Source organism: Lissotriton helveticus, chromosome 2_2 (genome assembly GCF_964261635.1).
Source record: "Lissotriton helveticus chromosome 2_2, aLisHel1.1, whole genome shotgun sequence".
NCBI classification, from domain to species: domain Eukaryota; kingdom Metazoa; phylum Chordata; class Amphibia; order Caudata; family Salamandridae; genus Lissotriton; species Lissotriton helveticus.
Genome location: NC_136060.1, coordinates 143,617,694 through 143,640,931, shown reverse-complemented (window position 1 = coordinate 143,640,931; position 23,238 = coordinate 143,617,694). Strand labels below are relative to the sequence as shown.

Here is a 23,238-nt window from a genome sequence, read left to right as displayed (position 1 = left end):
CCTCACTGAATCCGGACTGGCTGAGAGCTTCGAGAGACCCCGGGAAGAAAATCTCCGGAAAAGTTTCTAAGTCAGAAGGTAAAAACTTTGACTGAGACCTACTGCAGGGCTCCATCACAGTCGGCCTGAAACTTTGACTTTGTCCCAATAGGTGCTCTAGGTTTCTATGTGCTATATAGTGCCAAATCTTTAAAAATTCATATATTTGGGTCCCACCATTGTATTTTATTGGTATCATTTTAAAGATAAAAATATTTCCTATTTGTATAAATTGGTGTTTGTGTTGAATTTTTATTGTGTGTCTTAATTATTTCCTGATTTGGTATTTCTAAATGCTTTACATACTTGTCTTTGAAGTTAAGCCTGCCTGCTCGCAGCTAAGCTACCAAGGGTGAGCATGGGAATAATTTTCTAAGACCTATTCTGAGCCCTATATTGTGTTAGTGGCATTATTACCAGTGGTAGTTGCATATTTACCACTAGTAATAATTTACTTTACAACAGTATTTTAAATATTTTAAAAATAAAAAGGAGATACAAAGGGGATAACCTAGCCTCTGCTGTTGAAGTTTAAAAACAATGTGAGTTTTCTAACATAAAGCAGTTATTGCACAATGTGTGAAGTAGCTGCTGAGAAGAAATGATGATTCTGTGAGACTGAATCAGAAATCCTTTGAAAAGGGTAACAAATATACACATTGTAGGGTACTTCTAAGCCCGAGTAAATAACAGCTGTAGTTATGACTCAAAAATCACCAAAGTACACACAGGTTTTCGTGAGCACGCCTACTACTGTGGCTTGCCTACCATATGAACAATCTGCAGGAGTAAATTAAGCGAAAATGTGTGTTACCGTATTTTACCACTTTTGTATCATTTACAACTCCAAGAATTTTGGTGTTAAGACATACCTAATTTCAACCTGAAAACATACTTCAACTGTTTTTGGAGTATATTTATGAGCACTTTCCTAGTGAAATTAGCCTTGTGAAATGTTTGTGAATGTCTGCCAAAGTTCTGGCTATGATCTGCTTCGAATAAAAGTTATGATTTTGAAGATGTTCCATGTGTTTTTATAGCCTTCTCCTGTAACTTTGAATTTCGTGCAGATAACCCTAAACAATCAATTCCATAGAATTTACGAAGGTACTTTTGATGGCGAGCCCTGTCCGCCAAACCTTCTCCTTTCCATTGATGGGGACCCTGTTGGCTCCATCGATGGAAAACTTCCTCTGGTGGCCAACAGAGTAGGAGCAGTCAGAGAAAGTATATTACATCACCCACCTATTTAGGGTAGGCAGTGCAATGTTTTTTTAGGAGGATTTAAAAAGAATGCCCCCCTCCAACACACGCATTCTGGGAGAAACCTCCCAAGGCATGGTGGTCATCAGCTGTTTGTTTTTTTTTTTTAAAACTGCCACTTGTTATTTTTTGAAAAACAAAAAATGTAAATAAAAAGTTTGGAGGAAGTGATCAAAACCGATGTCAACCGTCCACCAAACTTTTTATAACTTGAAGGGAACCGCTGTGACTCCGGTTTCTTTGAAGCTAAATAGATTACTCTCTGGCCAGCGGATATCTCTGAATTTAACGGACATTAGATCATTAGGATGGTGGTGGTAATAAATGTCCTTCTCTGCCCTTACAGACTACTGTCCATTTAGTTATAAATCAGGCTCTTAGTTACTTTTTTATGAAGTCAAAATCCTCCAGTGGGACAAGGCTGAAAGTTATAGTCAGAATGAGGTCCATGAAGCAAGATATCTTCACTGCGAGGTCCCCTTGATTCAATTTTCAGAAATACAAAAATCTAGTTTTCTTGTCCACTGAGTTACACTTTGCTCCAACTGTTGGAATGTTCATATAGGTCACTCCTGCATCCCTTGGAACCCCGAGCAGCCTTCTGGGCACCCCTGCAGTTTTCAAGTACTCAGGACAGTTTTCAAGGTACCAGGTCTTTCTCCAGCCAAAGTTCCTCCAGGGCCCAGTCCTCAGTGGCAGGCATGAGCCTCTTGGAGTCAAGAGTCTAACTGCTTTTTGTGCCCCTAGAGCATACAAACAAGAGGTCAACCACTTTTGACTCTTTGCGAGAAGTTCTAGCCATTGGCAGTTCTAGTTATTTGCTCTCAGTATTGTATATTTTTGGACAACAAAGAACCACTATATATCCCTGCTGTTAAAAGGGTCTGCCTGGTAGAACCATTAATTGTGTAAATTGGCCAATGGAGAAAAATATTACAGAAGAATATTACAGATGAACGTCATCAATTGATATTTTTCATACTTATTTTCATGATTTTGTAACTATAACGATTCGTCTTTTTTGGGGAAAAACATGAGCAATCTGCACAATTGACCCATTTCTGAATTTGAAATTTTGCCTAGTTTTCAGAAAGGTATAGCTTTTCATGTTCATCTATGTGTTTCAGACTTGTTTGCACCCCAAACTGCAAGTAGGTGGAAACTACAAAAAATAGAGAAAATACTATTAGAAAAATTCAAAAACTGTGGTAAAAAATATGTTTTCTTTTACAATTCTGTTTGTTGCTGAAAGCTGGGAATATGGTGATCGCAACATAGCAATCATTTTGCTGATAACATTTTTGGGAAAAAATCCGTAACTCCAGCACTTTTTTCCCATTTTTTCAACAAACACAAAATGTTGCTATGTTTTAGCTATGTCCTTAGTTTCCACCCGCGGAATCCTCAAGCCCTGGGTACCTTTAGAATCCCCAAGATGTTGGGAAAAAGGATATGTATTTGGCCTGGGTACCTTTTGTGGAAAAATATGAAGGCTGAAGTGTGAAGTGCCCCAAACATCAACAAAGGGTCCAGCACTGGGGAGAAAAAAAGCCTGAGCTCTCTATTAGTTTTCTAGGTAAAGTTTAAAACAGTGATTTCAGTTACACCTAAGTGAGTTTCAAGAAAATGTACTTTACCCAAAGTGGAAAGAACTTTTGAGCATTTGTTCACTGTGAGGGCATACTACACACCCAATGTTTAGAATGCCACCTTTTGTATAAATTAATCACCCTGTCATATGGAATTCCAAGGCACACTCAATAAATAAAAATAGATTTCTATATGCTAGAGACAGCTTTACCAGCAACGTATCACTGTTGTACTTTAGAACTGCAGCCCAACCAGACAAGAGTGCTACATGGAACCAAACATTTTATGTGGATGGTAAAATTAAACACAGCAGCATAAATACAACATTTGACTTCCATAACATTGGGCAATTTTTGTGTGAATCTACAATGGCCTTACTGAATATTAAATGTATCAATTGGGTGGAACCAATTTTCTAGTACTATTTTATGGGAAGAACACATGCACTGTAGCACTGGTTGACCTTGCTGAAGTGCACGGAGTCCTAACACCAACAAAATAAAGGTCTAAGAAACTGTGAAAATCCAGGATGACCATGCAGAAAAAGTGACACTCCTACAGTGGCTGCTTCAGGATGAGGGACAACCATTTGTGTTACACAGTGGAGAGTTCTGAGCAGTTCTAAATGGATGCAGGGTCTGAGGCAGCCTCTATTAGATGGTGGGAGAGCCCTGTACTCACTGGAGAAGCTCTCTCTCTCTGAGGCTGTAGGCACTCCCCCCTCGCCCACTATTTTGCACCCACTACCAGCTACACAGGACATCTTTTAAGTAGTCTTTATTTAGATCAAGTACACACCACCAACAATAGCAGCTTGTCAGTCAGCTCACAGTCTCCAACTGACTTCCCAGAGAACATGGAGACAGTGAACATTCCTGGCAGAAGCTGCATGGCATGAGAGGACATGTACCCAACATGTAACCACAACCCATAGCTTACCCAAATATTTTACTCATTACTTTATAGTGCTTTATAAAAAATTGGCAGCCATTTGTAAGTGTTGCAAACAAAAACTGCAGCATTACCATGTTCAGTAGTACTCATGATCTCAGAAAGTGAGAAGGCTGAGTTTACATTTCCGGTCACACCATAAGTAGCTCTTTTCTTGCCCTGCCATCTTGCCTGAATAGTTACATTATCACTTTCAAGCCATGATACTCAGCCCCTGGAATAGATTAGCAATAATCTTATGAATTATGCTATGAGGTAGCAGTGCCTTTACAAACATCCAAGGGGGTTCATTGTACCCCACATGATAGATCTATCACTCTAGAGTGCACAACTTCTGTAGCTTAGCATGGGAAGTACATTCAAGAAGGTGCTTGTTTGTATCAAATTGAAAGACATTACAAAACTGCTGTCAGATATCAAAGTTCATGACAATAATCAATTTCCGATACGTAAAAAATACACTTCTATTTAAGAAATTAATTATAAAATGTGACAATGCATGCTAGGTTACAAAAAACAAATAAAATTTTTTTTATTAAGGTAGGCTTAATTACATTTTTTTAATCCTGAATACAGTTTCCAAAGATTTGAATGGCTGCAAAGCATACAATTGTTTCACGTTGTAAGTATAACTTAGAAAGGATGTATACAATGAAATCATTGTAATCATTTGGTAAGCCCTCTCTCTAGACCAGGGTTGTGCTCAGACAGGTGAATAGGTTTAAATAATTTGAATTCCCTATTGCAAATATAGAATCTAATGTTCAGTTTGTGGAAGTAATGGTTGAGATTTGTAGTAAATCCACATTTTGACATTGTTTTTGTGGGATGGCTTGACAGCACAGCTGTCACCATACAATATTGTGAGCATCACTCTAGAGGGAATTGGCTCCACCCATATGTTGGGAGCCAGGAGTACATGTTTTGATTGAGCAGGAGTTCTGTGCTGCCACAAAAAACCGTTCCTGACTCAACCACCTGTGATCATTTAGTTTATTTATCCATCTGGCTGAGTTTTAAATTTCAGGGGCACACAGACTTTGGAATGCAGCAAAAGTGTCTTAGACAACTAGATAATTTATGGTGCCTGTTTCAGCAGCACAGATGTGAGGAAGGCAATCACTAACCTAAATAGATTTTTTAGGTCTGGCTTGACAGATCACTGTCACCTGACCTTTTAACCTAATCCAATACTATTCTACAGTTGTTTGATTCAACACAAATACTAATTCATTCCCATGCTATTTACTTGTTATATTTCACATTACCATACAACACATATCTAAAGCCAGACGTGAGGTTGCCTGTCCAAGATGACGCCTGTACAGTAACAGCCTTACAGAGCTCTGTCGTGCCGATTTTTAAACCGGTGGATCTCGGGGAGGCTGGCCGATCTGTGGCACCGTTGCGAGGTGGGGACGGCTTGAGGTGCTGGCTGGAGACCTGTGGACCTGGGTTGAGAGTGGCGGAGAAGCCATATCAGCCTGGCACCCCAGCTGGCCTGACTGTAAAATGGCAGCCGAGCAACCTTGAGATGGGCCGGAGACCCTGAGGCCCAATGTTGGCACACTGGTGCACCGGTGCACAGCCAGGAGTTCAGCGGAGGCCGAAGAGTGCAAAGGCAACAGCGGAATGGCAGGGGTGAGAGGGCAGCAGGGAAGTTGCGGGCCACACCTCGTTCCCCCCTTCCCTTGTGTCAGAGCGGTGTTGTGGAATCCCATGGGGAATCGATTGGCTGCTCTGCCGCAGATTTTGACTGGAGATTGGCTGGCAGTCCACTGGCAGCTCGGCAGTAGTGGAGCAACAGAGGGGGAAGTCTCTGCCTAGCGCCCGGGACAGCCTAAATTCAAGATGGTGGCCGGGTGGCCCTGAGATGAGAGCAGCGTCTTGAGGAGACCCAGAAGTTTAGTGTTGGTACAGGTACGCTTGGACACGACCGGGAATCCAGCAGAGGCTGACGGGCACCCAAATAGTGACAGAGTGGCGAGAGCGGGTGTGCGGGGGCTGCAGAGCAGTTGCAGGCTGGACCTCGTGCCTCCCGTTAGAGCATTGTGGCGAGACCCACCCGGGGATCGACTGTCCGCTCTGCCACCGAACGGCGGGTTGGAGGTGGGGGCAGTCTGACGACCAAGCAGCAGTCACAGAACACCGGGAGGACGCCCCTACAGACAGCCATGGCTTCAGCGAAGGTACCCAGCAAGGCCAGCTGGGCTTGAAAACCCAGCTAGAGGAGACACCAACCAAATGAGAGATCCCTAGGTCAAAGCGCCAACACGTAAGGCGCTCCTGTTGGAGAGATAGAGCATGGGGCTCTGCAAGTCTGGGCTGATATAGCGTGAGGGAACAAGCACTCTATCGCCCCAACTGAGAGGTGGGAGAGAACCGGATGACTCTGAGGTGCATATAAATGGAGGTCAGCATTGAGAACCATCAGGAATGAGTTGCCCGCGGAGTTCCCCCTCCTAACTCCTGAATATAAAGGGTCCTGGTCTGAGCACTACAAGACTGGTGGCCATGGGGGGGTCTCCCCTGTGGACTGGACCTGTCTAGGTGCTCTACAGATTCGCAACCAACATTGAGTACAAGTGCCCCGACTGGAGTGTGGGTATGGAGATTCGTCGGCCTGCTGGGCGTGGGGACAGAGGCACATAGCTGGGAACACGTCCGAGAAGTGACACCAGAACTAGATAAAATGACATCAACCAGCCCCAAAAAAGACGCCACCATCAAGGATCTCCTTGCCAAGGGCTCCACCTTATCCTACGCCTGCCTACAACCAGATGACAACTCGACAGCAGCAGCAGGCAGGCTCCTGCACTTCCTGAGAACTGCACGAATAACCAACGACATGGACCTCTACTACGTAACTTCTAGTTCTGCACCACTTGATGCTCTTGTTTTTCTTATTTAAAAGTTTGCACAGTTGCTATATGCCACCATCTCTATACCCTGCCATACTGTTACACCTCAATAAACACCAAGGGTGGGGGGACATCGTCTGCTTCGACTGGAGCCCGCATGGCTGCAGGTAAGTACACTGCTATAAGGTGCGGATAATTAGAATCAATGTGAGGGGCTTTAACTCAGCAACCAAGGAGCATTATTGGCCCAGCTCAAGGCCGCCCGCTGTGACATACGTCTCCTACAAGAGACCCACCTCTTGAAAAAGGACTGGTATCTAAATGGTTTGACCGTCACTTTTGGTCTGCAGGCCGTGGAAAAAAGTGGGGTTGGCATTATTGTTTCCACCCATTTCTATGGTCGAGACCTCCAAACACATTCCGAAATCACGGGCCGTATGCTATTGGTGCGAATTTCCCTCTACCGTCACACTTTCACAGTTGCATGCAATTCCGCACCCAATGATCACCAGGAGTCCTTTATCCGTCAGGCAATCAGTACCATTCTCACTATGCCTGATGTACAAATATTGATAGGGGGAGACTTTAATTTGGGGCCTGATGCCTCCATGGACCGTACTCCCCAACGGGCAGGGCATACTGAGGCCGTCACCCCACAGGGAACCCTCTGGCTAGTCAACACAGGGCTGGTCGATGTCTGGAGGACACTACACACTTCTATACAGTCTTACTCCTTTTTCTCGGCTGCACACTAGTCCTATGCTCGAATCGATTCCTTCTTAATCTCAGCATCTCTACTCCCGGTGGTGACACAAGCAGACATTGAGGTAGCCTCCATCTTGGACTAAATTGCGCACCCAGACGCATTCCCGCCACATACATACAGAACCAGGAAACTCAAGACGCAAGATGAGGACATTGCAGCTGAATTTGGCCAATTCTTTGCTCATCTGTATGGGGCAGACATGTTACCCCCCACGAGCTGCTCCTTTTACAGATTCCCCCTAACAAAACTATCAGAGCACACTGCAGCACCATTGGAGGCCGACATAACAGAGCAGGGGGTTCTGGAGGCGATAGGGAGGCTTAAGTTGGAGAAGGCCCCTGGTCAGGATGGGTACATAGCCGCCTTTTATAAGCTATACGCAGAGTATCTGTCCCCTGAGCTGGTCCAGCTGTACAACTCTTTTAGCTCCTCTGGAACGCTTGCAGAGTCCATGCAAACCACAATCATAACAGTCCTGCCGAAACTGGGGAAGGACCCCTAACTCTGTGCGTCCTACTGTCCCATATCGCTACTCAATGTGGACGCTAAGATTTTCACAGGGATCCTGGTGTATAGATTAGGGCAGTATATGCCTGGGTTGGTCGACCCTGACCAGTCAAGGTACCTGTTCAGACAACACCAAGAGCCTTTTACATCTGCTAGACAAAACACACCGGTCTCGGACACCAACACTGTTTCTGCCGAAAGATGCCAAAAAGGCGGTCAATCGGGTACACTGGCCATTCTTGCACATAGTTCTGGAAGCCTTTTATCTAGGCCCTTGTTTTTGTCAGTGGATCTGGGCCCAACATTTACTGCCCCCGCTGCTGGAGGAACTCGCAGCATTTGGCGAAGATTCAGGCTTCAAAAGAAACAACACCAAATCCCAAGCACTTACCATCACTATTCCACAGGACGAACAAGCACTCCTCGCAAAAGATTTTCCCTTCACATGGGCCACACATGGAATCCCTCCTGGCATTGGGGCCCCATTTCTTGGCTGGGATGACTAGCAGCTGTGGAGAGGCCCCTTCTGCCCAAAAATCTATACCTTATGCAGGTGATGTCACTACAGCAGCCCAACTCTACGATCAAAAACTTCAGTCTACAAGAGTCCTTTATCTGGGGTGCTAAACGTGCCAGAATGGCCAAGGACTGCATATATCTCCCGATGGCCAAGGGTGGGCTGGGTATACAACACTTAGGGGGAGATTTATTAAGTTTTTGCTCCATGTTTGCACCATGCAGCGTGCTAGGGGTGGTGCATGGGCGTTCCCACGCAACCAGCAAAGATATCTCCTGCTAAACCCAATTTACTAAGCACAGTAGATTGAGTTTAGCATGAGAAAACTTTGCCCTTTTAAACTAGGCGGAAGGAAGGAGAAGTGCTTTAATTTCTCTTTCCTTTTCCGACTTTGCATGCGTGCTGCACTGTGCAGCACACATACGAAGTGGGAAAAGCTATCCCTTGTGTCTAGGCATAGTATTTTGTACAGGAAGGGTACCCTTTCTGTACAAAATAGATGCTAGACTCACACACACACACCTAGCGCTTTGGCACTAAGGTGGTGCTTTGTGCACACCAGCTGTAATCAGTACCAGCGCAAGGGAAAGGGGAGCAGAGAGCCATATTTTTGAAAAATATGGCGATCTTCTGCTCCTTCCCAGTCGTGTAACGCTGCTTAGCCTTGCAGGCGGCTGCAATGCGTTGCATGGGATTTGGTAAATTTCCTCCTTAGTGCATTATTACCAGGCTGCCCAATTGCGTTTCCTTATGGAGTGGCAACACCCACTTACAGAGAAGCACTGGTGCTTTTTGGAGCAGGCTGTGGCCGCAATCCGTATATGGAAGATAACGTGGCTCCCACATGGAAATGGCCCGCCGGGAGTGTACATCCCTTTGGTGGTTAGGGCCACAATGGGAGTCTAGGAAAAGATCAGGACCCGCAAACAGCTCTCCACCTCACTTTCTCCCCTCACCCCGATCATGGGAAACGTAGACTTTCCACAGGTGCTGCATGGAATAGCATAATCATGATGGCAAGAAGCCAACTGTTAACGCATTTGTGACCTTTCGATGAACAAGGTCTACTGGACTTTCTGAGGGGACTTGGGACTCCCGGACTCCGAGCATTGGCGCTACATTGCAGTGCGACACTGGGTAACACACATCGATATGGCACAACGTAAGTAGGCGGCTAACCCCATTCGAATGCTGGCTCCTGTCCAGACGGAACAACCGCTGCTTGCTGTCAGACATAAATACATTTCTAAACACCTTAGCTAATCCTTTAAGCTCATCAACTAGGAAAAGGTGGGAGACAGAATGCGAACGCCAATTCACAGACAAGGAATGGCCAGACATTATACATTGCGCTCGTGCATCAGCTACTAGTGCTTCTGGGAAGGAAACACTGCTTAAAACCGTTCACGGCAGGTATTACACACCTGCTCGCCTAGCCCAGTGGAAAAGAGGGAGTGACGATAAATGCTGGCGTCATTGCAATCACTCAGGTACACTCTTCCACCTGTTATGACATTGTCCCAAGCTCCACCGTTATTGGGAGGACGTACTGGCGGATGTATGACACAGAACTACCACGTTTCCCCAGTTATATTCTCCTGGGCTTGTCCAATGCCCTAGCATACCGGTTACGCTCCTCTAGGGTGAGGGCCATCAACCTGGCACTATGAGCAGTGAAACAGGTTTTGCTATCAAAATGGGGAACGGACACAATCCCAACACATATGGACTGGTTGCACAAACTCTGGGACTTACTGGGCATGGAAAAGCTAACAGCATTTATAAATCACACTTTACCAAAATTTGAGGAAACGTGGGGATATTACATAAAACATCTATCCACCACATTTTGTGAACTTTACCTGTGTGTCCTGCACCTCACATCCAACACCAACGCTGATAATTAATGTGTTACCCGGTGTGGGTGAAGACAGAATCAATATGATACTCTCATGTATGAGGTGTGGGTGAAGACAGAATCAATATGATACTCTCATGTATGAGCATGGTTTGTTTTGTTTTTCCCATGCCCCGCCCCTCCATGGACTGATTCCGTTGCACCCATTTACCCCCTTTTTTCCCCCTTAATTACTGTTTCATTGGCAGCCATTGGATGTAGGCAAATTATGTTGTAACTTTAAAAACAATAAAAATGATGCAATCCTTAAGCCAGACATATTGGCATTGCAGAGACTAGTTTAATTATATTTTCTACACAGTGTTATATTTCAATGAGAACTATGTGAATAAAAATTTATTTTTGCTGTTAGGATTTGTAGGGCTTCTTTGTAAATGATTATCGAGTTTTGTGCAAACTCCAGGGATATTTGAGTTTCTGGTTGATTCTATTTAATGTATTCGGTTATCAGTTTAGATTTAATGCCACAATGGACTTGATGCAATGCCTCTTGTGATATATGTTGATATATTCAACTGGGAAACAACAGTATAATTTTTCAAAGTACATTTTCTTTGTGAAGGACCAAGGCTTATTTGCATTTATGTCTGGATCCTGTCTGTGGTGGACTAGTTGGCAATCAAATGATGGGCTGGGACAAGGGCTGTCGAATAACCAGTGGCTGTGGTTAATTCAAGCATTCCAAGCATCATGTCTTTGTATTCCTTTAGTGTGATGCCCTACGTGCGATGGGTACTCTCAGACATGGGTCCCATGCTCACCGTGCCACTGGAACCAAGCTGCATCCTACTGACGAGGCCCAAATAGGTAGAAACCAGGAAAGAAAGAAACTGGAGTTACTTTTGTTCCAGTTCAGAAGGGAACCTCAATTGCAGTTCGGGCTGGGCTGTTGCTTTTTGAGAAGATCCAAGTCTATTTTACATCGGGCTGGTTTTGGTCTCAGGTGGGATGGTAGGCAAAGCAAGAATGGACTGGGATGCGATCTGAGTTATTACCAGGGCTGAAATTAATTCAAGCATTTCACTCGTCATTTTATGAATTCCTCAGTAAACCAGTGGCAGAAATCAATAGTATGTGTTTCACTTTTTAAAGTTGTTGCTTACATAACCTATATATTATCTTGTGTCATTGTACATTAAACCAAGCACCTCTTTTACCATAAAAATGACTAGGTCAAAAAATGTTTGATTTTTTTTTCTTTTTTCTAGGAATAGTTCTCTCTCCTATATCTTTGTGCCCACATCCCATGTGTAATGTAGTATCCTGTCCCTTATCTCTACTATAGTGACACATATAGTCCTGTTACCAATGTAATTGAAGAAAACAAAAGCAAGGAAAACTTCTCTTTAAACAGACAACACTCAGCGGACTGTTCCAATAGTGTGTATGTATATTTTTGTGTTCTTTGGTGAGAGGTGGATTAACAATGATACACATTTCTACACACCACTGCAAGCAACTGACGTTTACACATTTGAGTGGTAACAAATTATATATTTTTAGAGTATTCTGTGTGCACTGCCTGTACATGTGCACCCACTGGTGTGCATTATAGATAGATTTAGGGTGCAACCTTGCATAAGGTGAGGTAGCAGTAGCACATAAAAAACTGGTCCTAAAACAGCATTTGGAGTAGAAGGGAGGTGATGCAGCAGTTAAGTGCTACGTTACCTAGAGTGTTAAACATCCTCGCATTGTTGCGGTCTGGTTTTGATAACGGTTTGAAAGAGGAAAAGAATTCGCCTTTTATAATTCCCTAGATAGCGACACTGGATTTGCCCCAAGATTACTGCTTTGTTTTGTTACAAGTTTCCTGGAGAAACCTGTCAACTCTCTCTTTGGAACATATAATTTGGAAGTCTTTTTTAAAAAATTGGTCTAGGGCCCGTTTTGGCTAATGGAAATATGCCCACTGGTCTATAAGAAAGGCTTCACAAATGAGCCAAGGTAGATGTTATGCAAGAAATATCATTCAGTTGCATTAATATGGGATTTGGATCAGTTAATATCTTGAATGGGAAAAACAAGCCCATACAAACAACCGGGGTGACTTACTGCAGTGCGCCTCGTCGCTCCAGTCATCACAGTCATTGTAGCCATTACATGTGAGCTTCTGGGAGATGCAGATTCCACTGGTGCACAGAAATCTGTCCTGTCCGCCACATAAGGCTGTAAAATAGAAGATAGTCACGTTTTGTAAATAAGGGCAAACCTGAACACAAACCCTAGGCGTTAATGTATACACTCATAGAATTTTCAATACTGGGCTCGAATGAACAATGTCTATTTCAAGAACCACTTGAAATCCACCATCATCATGAACAGCAGTACACAAAAGAGGGTTTGGTAGGATGGATGGCATGTCCAATATCTATGAAGCCTTAGGCTGAAGTCATTTTTTCATGCTTGCCCCCGACGTGACATCACCTGCATTCAGGACCCAGCATTGCAAGCACTCTGCAACTCTTCAGTTCATTTGCTATGTGAAGTACATCTTCCCCAACCAGATAACAGAAATCAGCATGTAATTCATACAGTTGAGGCTGGTGAATAAGGGTAAACCCTCTTGCAACGTTAATTATAGAATGTAAATTTCATAACAATTTTGAACCAAACATATATATATACATATGGTCCAGTAAAAGCTGGGAGCCGAAACGCGTAGAACGTATGCCAGTGTGTTTGCACTATGAAGATTCACCGCATTTAATAAAAGAAGAAACATACCCTCTATGGTGCCATGAGTTTCTGTTAAAAAGGTGAAGTGGAGGCAGTGAGACCTTATATAAATAAATATATATATATATATATATATATATATATATATATATATATATATATATATATATATATATATATATATATATATATATATATATATATATATATATATCACGCTCCAAAGTCCACTTAAGAGCAGTATACGCACTCTTACTGACGGGTGCAGCAAATGCGGAAAGTGGATCCGCTCAAAATATACGCTCCAGTTTCAACAACAAAACACGCTGCACGCTCGGGACCCCATGGAAGATTTCTTGCCCTTGTATAGGCAAATCCCACAGATAACAGTTCTTACAACAGTTTTAAGGCACAGGCTTGACACTCCCCTTTACCTTCCTCCTTCCTAAGAAACACTTTGCAATCTTCAGGTGCCATGGCAGGGTGCACCGTGTTCGAATATCCCTCAGGGGGCCCCTCATCAGGCCCCAGAGTCTCTCGGCACCTGCCGCTGTAGCCGGTCGTATGGCCGTCACTCAAACAGTAACGTTGACTGTCGACTTCGTCGGCGACTGTGCTTTGTTTCTCCATTGGCGGTGCGAACTGCCTCTATAAATCACGCTCCAAAGTCCACTTAAGAGCAGTATACGCACTCTTACTGACGGGTGCAGCACATGCGGAAAGTGGATCCGCTCAAAATATACACTCCAGTTTCAACAAAGAAACACTCTGCACGCTTGGGACCCCATGGAAGATTTCTTTATTAGGACGCGTTTCGGCGTTGTGCCTTCCTCAGCTTGTTAAAGATGGTGCCTCCTGTCCTGATGATTTTTTAAACAGGTAGATGCAATTTCATTGGTTGGGGCAACTGGACATAGAAAGGGGACTAAATGTATTATCGGAGCAATGTTCTTTCGCTCATATGTATTGTGGGAGTTGCAGTCCGATAATTATCATGTGGGTTGAATCAGGTCTCAATGTCCTGCCCTTGTATAGGCAACTCCCACAGATAACAGTTCTTACAACAGTTTTAAGGCAAAGGCTTGACCCTCCCCTTTACCTTCGGGATTTATAGAGGCAGTTCGCACCGCCAACGGAGAAACAAAGCACAGTCGCCGACAAAGTCGACAGTCATTGTTAATGTTGGAGTGTGTTGTAGATTTGATGTATAACTCCACAGACTGGATGTTGCAGGAACAGCTTTATTGCAGCACAGAACAGGTAAGCCCAATCCTCGAGCTCAAAAGGGGATTTTTCTCCATACTTATGGGGCGTTGACCGGTAGGCCCAAACAAGTTCTTGTACCCGTTCATGGGAAAAACAACCACCTTCAACAAACATTTGAATCACCCCTTTTACAAGACGGTTTACTCTCTCGCAAAGGCCATTTCCTTGCGGATTGTACAAACTCGTCCTCTGATGTTTGATGCCACATTCACGTACAAACTGAGTCATTTTTGAAGAAGTCAGTTGTGTGCCATTATCCGTAATAAGAACAGAAGGGTATCCTTCATTCAAAAACACTCCTTTAAGGAAGCTAATGGTAGTATCAGTGTTTATCTCTCTCACAAACTGTACACAAAGCCACTTCGAATAACAGTCTATTACAACAATAGCGTAACGTTGATTTAATGGCAATTCACTCATGGGACCTATAAAGTCCAAACACACACTGTGCCATGGTATATTTTCAAAACTAATTTTCTGTGTAGACTGAGACCCCAACACTTTCAGACGTTTCTCCCCTTCCTTGCAGAAATTACACCTTAAAACACAATCTACTGCATCACAATCGACAGAGGGCCACCAAAAATGTTCCTTAACTCGACGTTGCGTGAGACTTTGGCCCAAATGTCCCTCATGGGCTAAGTTTAGGATCCTACACCTTAAAGAACTAGGTGGAATATAACGGTCACCTCTCATCAAAACATGCTCCCCTTCTAAGGAGAGTTCGTCTAAGACTTTTAAAAACGGTCTGACTTGAGGTTCTACAGTACTCTCTCTTCTTGCTCCTTTTGACACAAGATTTATGACAGCTTTTAAAACCTGATCATCTTCCATACCTTTTGACCATTCACTACAAGAAAAAGAACCACCACCTACACTCATAACATCATCCATTACAGCAACTGCTACATCATCCAATACATCTTCAACTGAATCTTCACCACTAGAAGATCGCACAGGAAGTCGTGACAGGCAATCCGCTTGGATGTTTTTCCATCCATGAACAAACTCAATTTCACATTGGTAATCTTGTAGGCGAGAGGCTAACCTTGCTAAACGTGGAGACCCCTTTCCAGCACCTCCCGGAGCCAACACGTTTAAGAGAGGTTTATGATCCGTGCGAAGGATAAATTTGTAACCCCACAGATAGGTCCTAAAATAACTCGTGCCCCAAGCAGCAGCAAGAGCCTCACGTTCTATAACCGAGTAATTCGACTCTGAGACAGATAATGGCCTAGAGGCAAACGCTATGGTCTTTTCCACTCCACCATGTTTTTGTAAAAGAACTGCACCAAGACCTACAATACTAGCATCTACCATCAAAATAGAGGACCGAGCAGTGTCAAACGGTGTAAGGACATTGGCAGACTTTAGCTCTTTTTTTATCATATCGAAGCAAGACTCGTGCTCAACAGTCCAATTGAACTTAACACCCTTCTTCAACAAACTCCTCAAAGGAGCAGTCTTTGAGGAAAAATCCTTCACAAATTTCGAGTAAAACTCGATCAGACCCATGAATGATCGAAGTTGATCTTTATCAACTGGAGAAGGAGCTTGTTCAATGGCCTCTAACAAATTCTTTTTTGGTTTAATCCCCTCTTCGGATAGGCAAAAACCCAAGTACTCTATTTCTTTCAAAAGGAATGCACACTTCTCTTTTCTCAATGTCAGACCAGCAACATCCACTCTTTGTAACACATTCCACAAAATCTCATTGTGTTCTTCTAGTGAATTTCCATATATCAAGATATCATCCTGAAAGTAAAGGACTTTATTTAACCCTTTAAACACTTCAGAAACAAGTCTCTGGAATACACTAGCGGCAGAGACAAGTCCGAAGGGCAATCTCGTGAATTGGAATGTCCCCTCACTAGTGATGAATGCGGTAAGATGTTTGGAGCTGTCATCTAAGCAAATTTGATGATAAGCATGCTTTAGATCCAGTTTACTAAAGAACTTGGCCCCTTTAAGTGTCGAAACTAGCTCATTAATGTTTGGTAGGGGAAATACATCCGCAACCACACATCTATTGAGTGAGCGTAAGTCCACACAGAACCTAATTTTATTGTCCGGTTTCTGGGAAATCACTACAGGGGAAACCCAGGGAGATGCTTCAATTGGTTCGATAATACCACCTTGAAGCATTTCTTCTAAAGTGGACTTAACTTCTTTACGTAGGGCAAAAGGGACTTTCCTCACTTTATGTTGGACAGGACAACTACCCTCCTTGAGTATTATGCGATGAGAATATCCTATAAGTTCCCCCAATTGGTCTCTGAACACATTTTTAAATTCGTCTAGTATCTCACCAATAGAAGACTTATCAACTATAGACACAGGATCATCAGACCTGGGATCTACTACAATGTGTAGGTCAAATTGGTGGTGACGACCTAATATGGCCGGTCCTACAGTCGATATGTAAACCTTTCCAGGCACCGATCTATTCTTGAATTCAATTTTTGACTCGAAATATCCCAATAGATCAATTTTCTCGCCTTGATATCCAGACGGAAAAATATCACACTCTTTCAATGCTCTCTCGCCCCACACACTCTTCATTAAGGATAGTGGGATGATGGTCCACTTTGAACCTGTGTCCACCATGAGGTTCACTACCCTCTCATCAATTTTGAACTCAGCTTTAAAAGGATTCTCTCTTCGATCTTTGCATGAACATACAGTGTCAGACAAAATTAATATCTTGTTCTTTTCACGTCTCACATCAGTACAGTCATTAATTACAGTCACCCGTGAACCGTTTGAACTGTTTTTGTTTTTACACATCTTTGCAAAGTGTCCCGTTTTCCCACAACGTAGACACTCTTTATTATTTGCAAAGCAAAACTTAGCATCTGAAGAATGTGAAAAACTCCCACACCTCGAACACACTTTCTGACTATTCCTACTACCTGAGGTTTGTTGAATATTCTTCTTCTGAAGAATATAGCCCTTTTTTCTTACTATAGCAATCGCCATAGCTTCATCATCACTATTGTCACTAGTCATACTCTTATTGGAAACTTCTGCCACTTTAGTTTCCAAGCCACTCTTCTGCAACTCTCTCATACATTTCTCACTCTCTTCTACTACTTTAGCCAATTCTATCGCAACTTTCAATGTTGGATTTTTTGCCGCCCATAATCGTTCTTGGACTTTTCTGTTATTGGCTTGAACAATCAGTTGGTCTCTTATAAGTTCATCCGCCATTTGGCCGAAGTTGCATTTCACTGATAGTTCGCGTAGACGCGCAACAAACTCATCAATGCTCTCTTCCGCTAACTGTTTGTTCTTGTAGAATTTGTATCTCTGTAAGACAAGGTTTTCTTCCTTACCGAATCTGGTTTCAAGTCTTTCTACCGCCTCCTTAAATTCATCTAAATCTGCTTGTGACCCAGAAGGTAATACTTGTGGTAAGTATTTAAACAGACGTTGTCCTTCTTTACCTAATGTCGTCATCAAGAGAGCTTTCTTGCGCTTAGGTGAGAAATCCTCCCCGTCTAAAGCTTGGATATAGTTGTTAAACATTATTATCCAGTCTTCCCACATTATGGGTGGATTCCCTGGTTCGCACAAGAATTGTGGTGGTAGTGCTACATTAATTGCTTGAGCCATTGAATTGAAACGTAAGGTACTATTGTGTAGTAGCAAGAAACAGTTGTTATACAAGCACGTTATAATTTTTCTTTTCACAGAGAACAGAAACAGTCTGTATATATTTATCTTTTCACTCAATTTAAACGCTTACTCCACTTTATTATTCTGAAGATCCGCCAAATAATGACGTTCCAGGTAGTCCGCAGTGATAATCCGCTGCACCACGGTGTTTCCGACAGTCTGATGTGAAGATCTCCGCGAAGCGCGTTGCTTAGCAACCACTGACAACAGGCAGAAAAATTATTCAAAATGGCCGATTTACGTCAGTTACGTCTGACGTCTGTTGTCACACGCGCATGAACGTGTGCGTCTCTGGCATGCGCATGAGGACAATGCGTACAGTGTCAGAGAAACGCAGTTGTGCGTTTCAGTGTGCGCTTTAGCATACGCTCCAGTAGTGCGCGTAAGAGATGCGCAACTCACCCAGTCACGTCGTGCGCTTCAGCGTGCGCTCCAGCAGTGCGTGTGCGCGACTCACCACATCTCGTCACGAAAGACGTTGGAGGGTGTGACGTCACCTTCGTCGGCACATAGAGGAAACCTCGTATTCTCCCAAAATTCACGATCGGTTCCACTGCAATTAACGCCAATACGCTGAAGGCTCCTCTCGGTCTGCTTACCACGCGGGTTCGTGAGGAATCGGTGCTGCCGTTCTGTAATTCCTTAATTAGCTGCAATCTTCAACAGGAAGCTATGGCCAGATGTCTTTTAAGTCCAAGTCGCCAAATGTTGTAGATTTGATGTATAACTCCACAGACTGGATGTTGCAGGAACAGCTTTATTGCAGCACAGAACAGGTAAGCCCAATCCTCCCCTGGCCAGAGCTCCAACTGCCAACAGGGCAACGGAGAATTCCAGAACAAAGAACATTACAGAGATCTAGAGTGTTAGCTCAGTAGATGAGCTAAGCACTGTACAACAGAGTGACGGCCATACGACCGGCTCCAGCGGCAGGTGCCGAGAGACTCTGGAGCTTGACGAGGGGCCCCCTGAGGGAGATTCGAACAGAGTGCACCCTGCCATGGCACCTGGAGATTGCAAAGTGTGCTTAGCAAAAGAACCTAGAAATTCAAGGTTCAGATTTTACATGCACACAACCATAGAAATTCAGCTGTTAGAGTTATTTCAAGTAACTATAACTCATGCCCGAAGGAAACCATAACTCATGCACTGCTAATTACCCCAGATATTACATCACTCATGATATCTTCTATGATTTAATTGATAATATCACTATAACATTTGCAGTACAATTGTTGAGGAGAAAACCGAGCATGGTGAGGGTGCAATGGTTTTATGTGTGTAAAATCTGAACACAAATCTGAACCCAACTATAACGTTCCTTAAACCTTTATGTTTTTGTGAATGTCTAAGTTTAAAAAAAATATATTTCATAACTATGACATCCCTGTAACCTTTGTTTTAACAAGCTGTGGTATCTTCCTCACATCTAAACACCCCCGGCGCCCTCGCATGTAATGGGGCTGCTCGCGGTGACATCACTCCGAATGTCGCCGCGACCAGCGTTCCAAGGCGAGCGCCGGGGACCGTGTGGAGCGGGACCAAGAAGAGAGGCTGTGGCTGAGGTCGCAGGAGTTGTAACTTAAAAATAAAGACTTCATTGTAATCACCACCTCGAGTCTGGGTCTTCCATTGGTGATTACTACACTGGCGACGAGGAGAAAGCCTTCCTGCGATCTCAACACGCCCAGGGAATGAAAAGGAGCGCAGCGGTCAAATGACACGGAAGCGGGTGTTGCTGTGAGCTTCCGATGACACCGCGGCATGAGTCCTGAGAATCTTCTAGTAACCATTGGCTGTGAGTGACCGAAGACGGGGAAAAGACCTGTACCCGACATGAAGTAAGGCGTTGCTGCCGGCCGACTGCGCGCGCCCTAGCGGGACCCCAACGGATTGTCTCTCTCAGGCGCTTATTATGTACATCGCTGGAACTTTAGAATTGTACATGTGCCTCAGCCTGGCTAGCGGGATAATAATTTAAAGGCACAGTGCTAACGTAGAGGCAGTCCCGCTTGTGTTCTCTGCGGCAGTCTGTGACAACCTGTCACGCTGTAAGATTTAAAGACATTGACCGCGCGTCCCATCAACGCGCAACAGGGCAGCGTTTTGTGTCCGCCCCCCTCTGAGACTCCCATTGTCTTTGTGGTGCGTGGCAGCTCCGGTGCATAATTTCAAGGGAGTGCGCACAGGGCAGCGAGTGTGTGGAGAATTTTAACCACGCTGGATGTCCATCGGGCTGCTGCGAGGTGTGACAGCATTAGAGCGCTGCGAGGGAAGTGAGGAGCATTATCAGCACTGGAATGGGTGTGAGCGGCGCGTCTGGAGGCATCTAAGGAGCGCGACGTGGGAGGAACGGTGATCATAGGAGCGCAGCGGTACAGAACGCTTGTTTTGAAATCGTAAGCCTCGTACTTAAGGAATCTTGTGGTCGGGTGACAACACGGCAGGAAGAGGAAAAGAATGTGAGGAAGTGTTGTGTGACACGAATTGAGAGCACAAGCAGGGTGACGACATTGACTGTACTTGGACTGATCTGTGTTCAGTTGGATGCACTGAAGGGTTCTGACCCTGTCGCTTTTCCGTCACAGGCTTGAATAGCCAGACTACTCTGGGATAGAGGGAAAAAACATCAGGAAAACTTAGCAGTAATAACCAGCACAATTCTACGCTCACAGTTTCTGCTTGTCACCCCTTACGCTAAAGACTTTTCTTTGTCTGTTCCGGTTTAATGTCATTTGGGGAACCTGTAGTAAAGGAATGTGTATTTTTTATGGCATGTGCTAACTTACCTCTTTCCTTTCAGTGTCACTGTGTCTAGTGGGTGCGTGTTTTCTCTGGGTGTCAGCAGGGAAAGACCTATCACCTAGCATGCAGAGTGTAACCCCTCCACCTTTTTTCTTGACCACCCCAGGGGATCCCAATATCCAGTGGAAGAAATGGAAAAAAGTGTTCTTAAACTACGCCACTGTTTGTGGGCCGAACCTGGGTTTAGAAAGGAAGGTTGCACTATTGGCCTATTATCTAGGTGCAGAAGGGGAGGAAGTCCTGGATCATCTCCCAGATTTAGGGGCACAGGAGGCAAGAGGTCTGAACGAGTTTGAAGTGAGCCTTAAGAAGTTAGACTTACACTACCTTCCCAAGACTAGCACGATTATGGAGAGGTACCACTTTGGGAAGAGAGCACAAAAAGAGGGAGAATCGATAGAAGATTTCGTATCTGATTTGAGGAAGTTAGCCGCCACTTGCAAATTTGGTGGGGCGAGCGAGGAAAGAATCAGGGACCAATTTGTTTTGGCGTGTAGGGTGGAACGGGTGCGTGAAGAGCTATGGCTCAAGGACGACCCACCACTGCGGGAGGTGCTTATTATAGCAAAGCAGGTGGAGCATATGCTTCAGTGCGTCAAGGAAATAAAGCAAGACGCAGGGGAGAAGAAAATTTATGAAAAGGCCAGTGTTAGTGAAGTTGTGACCGAATGTGAGGCAGTGGCGGTAGTCAAAGGCCAGAGGTTAGCGGGTAAAGAACACAAAGAGGGCAGGCTGGGGGGAACCGTTAAAGGCGCTTGCTATAGGTGTGGCAAGCAGGGGCACCTAGCCAACGACAGAGAATGCCCGGCTCTCAGATTCACGTGCAACAAGTGTGGGAAGAAAGGACATTTCAAGCAGTACTGCAAGAGTGGGCAGGGAGTCAGCAGACAGAGTAGAGACAGGACAAATGTAGTGTGCGACGAGATTGTTGTGCAGGTACAAGAGCTACAAGTCCCTAGTCCCAGCAATCCTGTGTGTGCGGAAATAGTGGTGCAGGTCGAGGGAGAACAAGTCAGCAGTCTCAAGGACACCATAAAGGTTGGGGAGGTTGAGTTGGAAGCATTGTTTGACTCTTGTTCGAGGATTACCATTATCAATGCTAAAGAATTCTCACGAGTGTCAAAGGGAAGCATAACCTTAAAAAGAATGGATCTTAGGCCTGGGGGGTATGCTGGTCGTCCCATCTCAATGAAGGGGTATTTCCTAGGGAAAGTGGAATACGGCAACATAACAACGGTTTCCAAGATGTATGTGTCCACAGTAGGAGACAACATCTTGGGTTGGCAAGCACAGAAAGAGCTAGGGGTCTATTTGAATCCTAACTGTAATCCCCAAATCCTGATACAAGATATCACTGAACACAAAACAGACATTGTGAAGGAGTTCAAGGAAGTGTTCAGGGAAGAACTAGGGTGCTTAAAAAACTACTGTCACAAAATAAGACTGAAGGAGAACGCCAAGCCTGTCGTGGCCAAAGTTAGGAAGCTCCCCATTGCCATCCAGGAGGAAGTGAAGTCTGAACTGGAGAAGCTGTGCAAGGCCGGAGTCATCGAACCGGTGGAAGCTACAGAATGGTTGGCCCCCATTGTGGCAGCTAAGAAGAAGGATGGGTCAGTCCGGCTCTGCATAGACTTAAGGGCACTGAACAAAGAGGTCGTGGTCGACCGTTATCCCTTACCCAACATCACCCAGATGATGAGCATGCTAGAAGGCGCCAAGGTGTTTTCCACCCTCGACCTCACCTCGGCCTATTTCCAAATAAAACTACACGAGGAGTCTCAGGAACTCACAGCATTCGTGACACCCATGGGCGCATACAAATTCAAAAGGATGCCATTCGGGCTAGTCTCGGCGGCCGCCGTGTTTCAGAGAATCATGGGCAACATGTTGAAGGGCATCCCAGGCGTCATGTGCTACCAGGATGACGTGCTCATATTTGCTAAGGACCATGAGGAGCACGATGGTAGGCTGAGATGTGTGCTTGAGAGGTTTCAGTCACAAGGCCTCACTGTGAAAAGAGAGAAATGTGTGTTTGGCTGTGCTGAATTGGACTTCCTGGGGCACAAGGTGACAAAAGATGGCATATGTCCAAAAGCTGAATTGCAAAACACCATTGTGAACCTGACACCCCCCAAGGGCAAGGACGAGATCAAATCATTTATGGGGATGTTAGAGTTCTACGGAAAGTTCATAAGGAACCTGGCGGGAAGGACATACGCCATCAGGCTACTGCTGAAGAAGGAGAATGAATTTCAGTGGAGTCAGGAGTGCCAGAGGGAGTTCGAGGACGTAAAGAAGGCACTCGCTGAGGCCCCCAGTTTGAAGTCATATATGCCCAACCGGGCAACAGTAGTCACCACCGATGCAAGCGCAAAAGGTCTGGGAGCTGTCCTCACCC

The 23,238-nt window shown here is 44.6% G+C and overlaps 1 protein-coding gene across 3 annotated transcripts in view; it reads right to left on the bottom strand.

The window, feature by feature from the left end:
- CORIN (corin, serine peptidase) overlaps positions 1-23,238 on the bottom strand; it is a 1,859,037-nt gene that overhangs the window by 651,880 nt on the left and 1,183,919 nt on the right. For all 3 annotated transcript variants that reach the window (XM_078678226.1, XM_078678228.1, XM_078678227.1), the window contains exon 6: positions 12,468-12,581. In XM_078678226.1, coding sequence (XP_078534352.1) covers positions 12,468-12,581 — 114 coding nt within the window. The remainder of the gene's footprint in view (positions 1-12,467; positions 12,582-23,238) is intronic.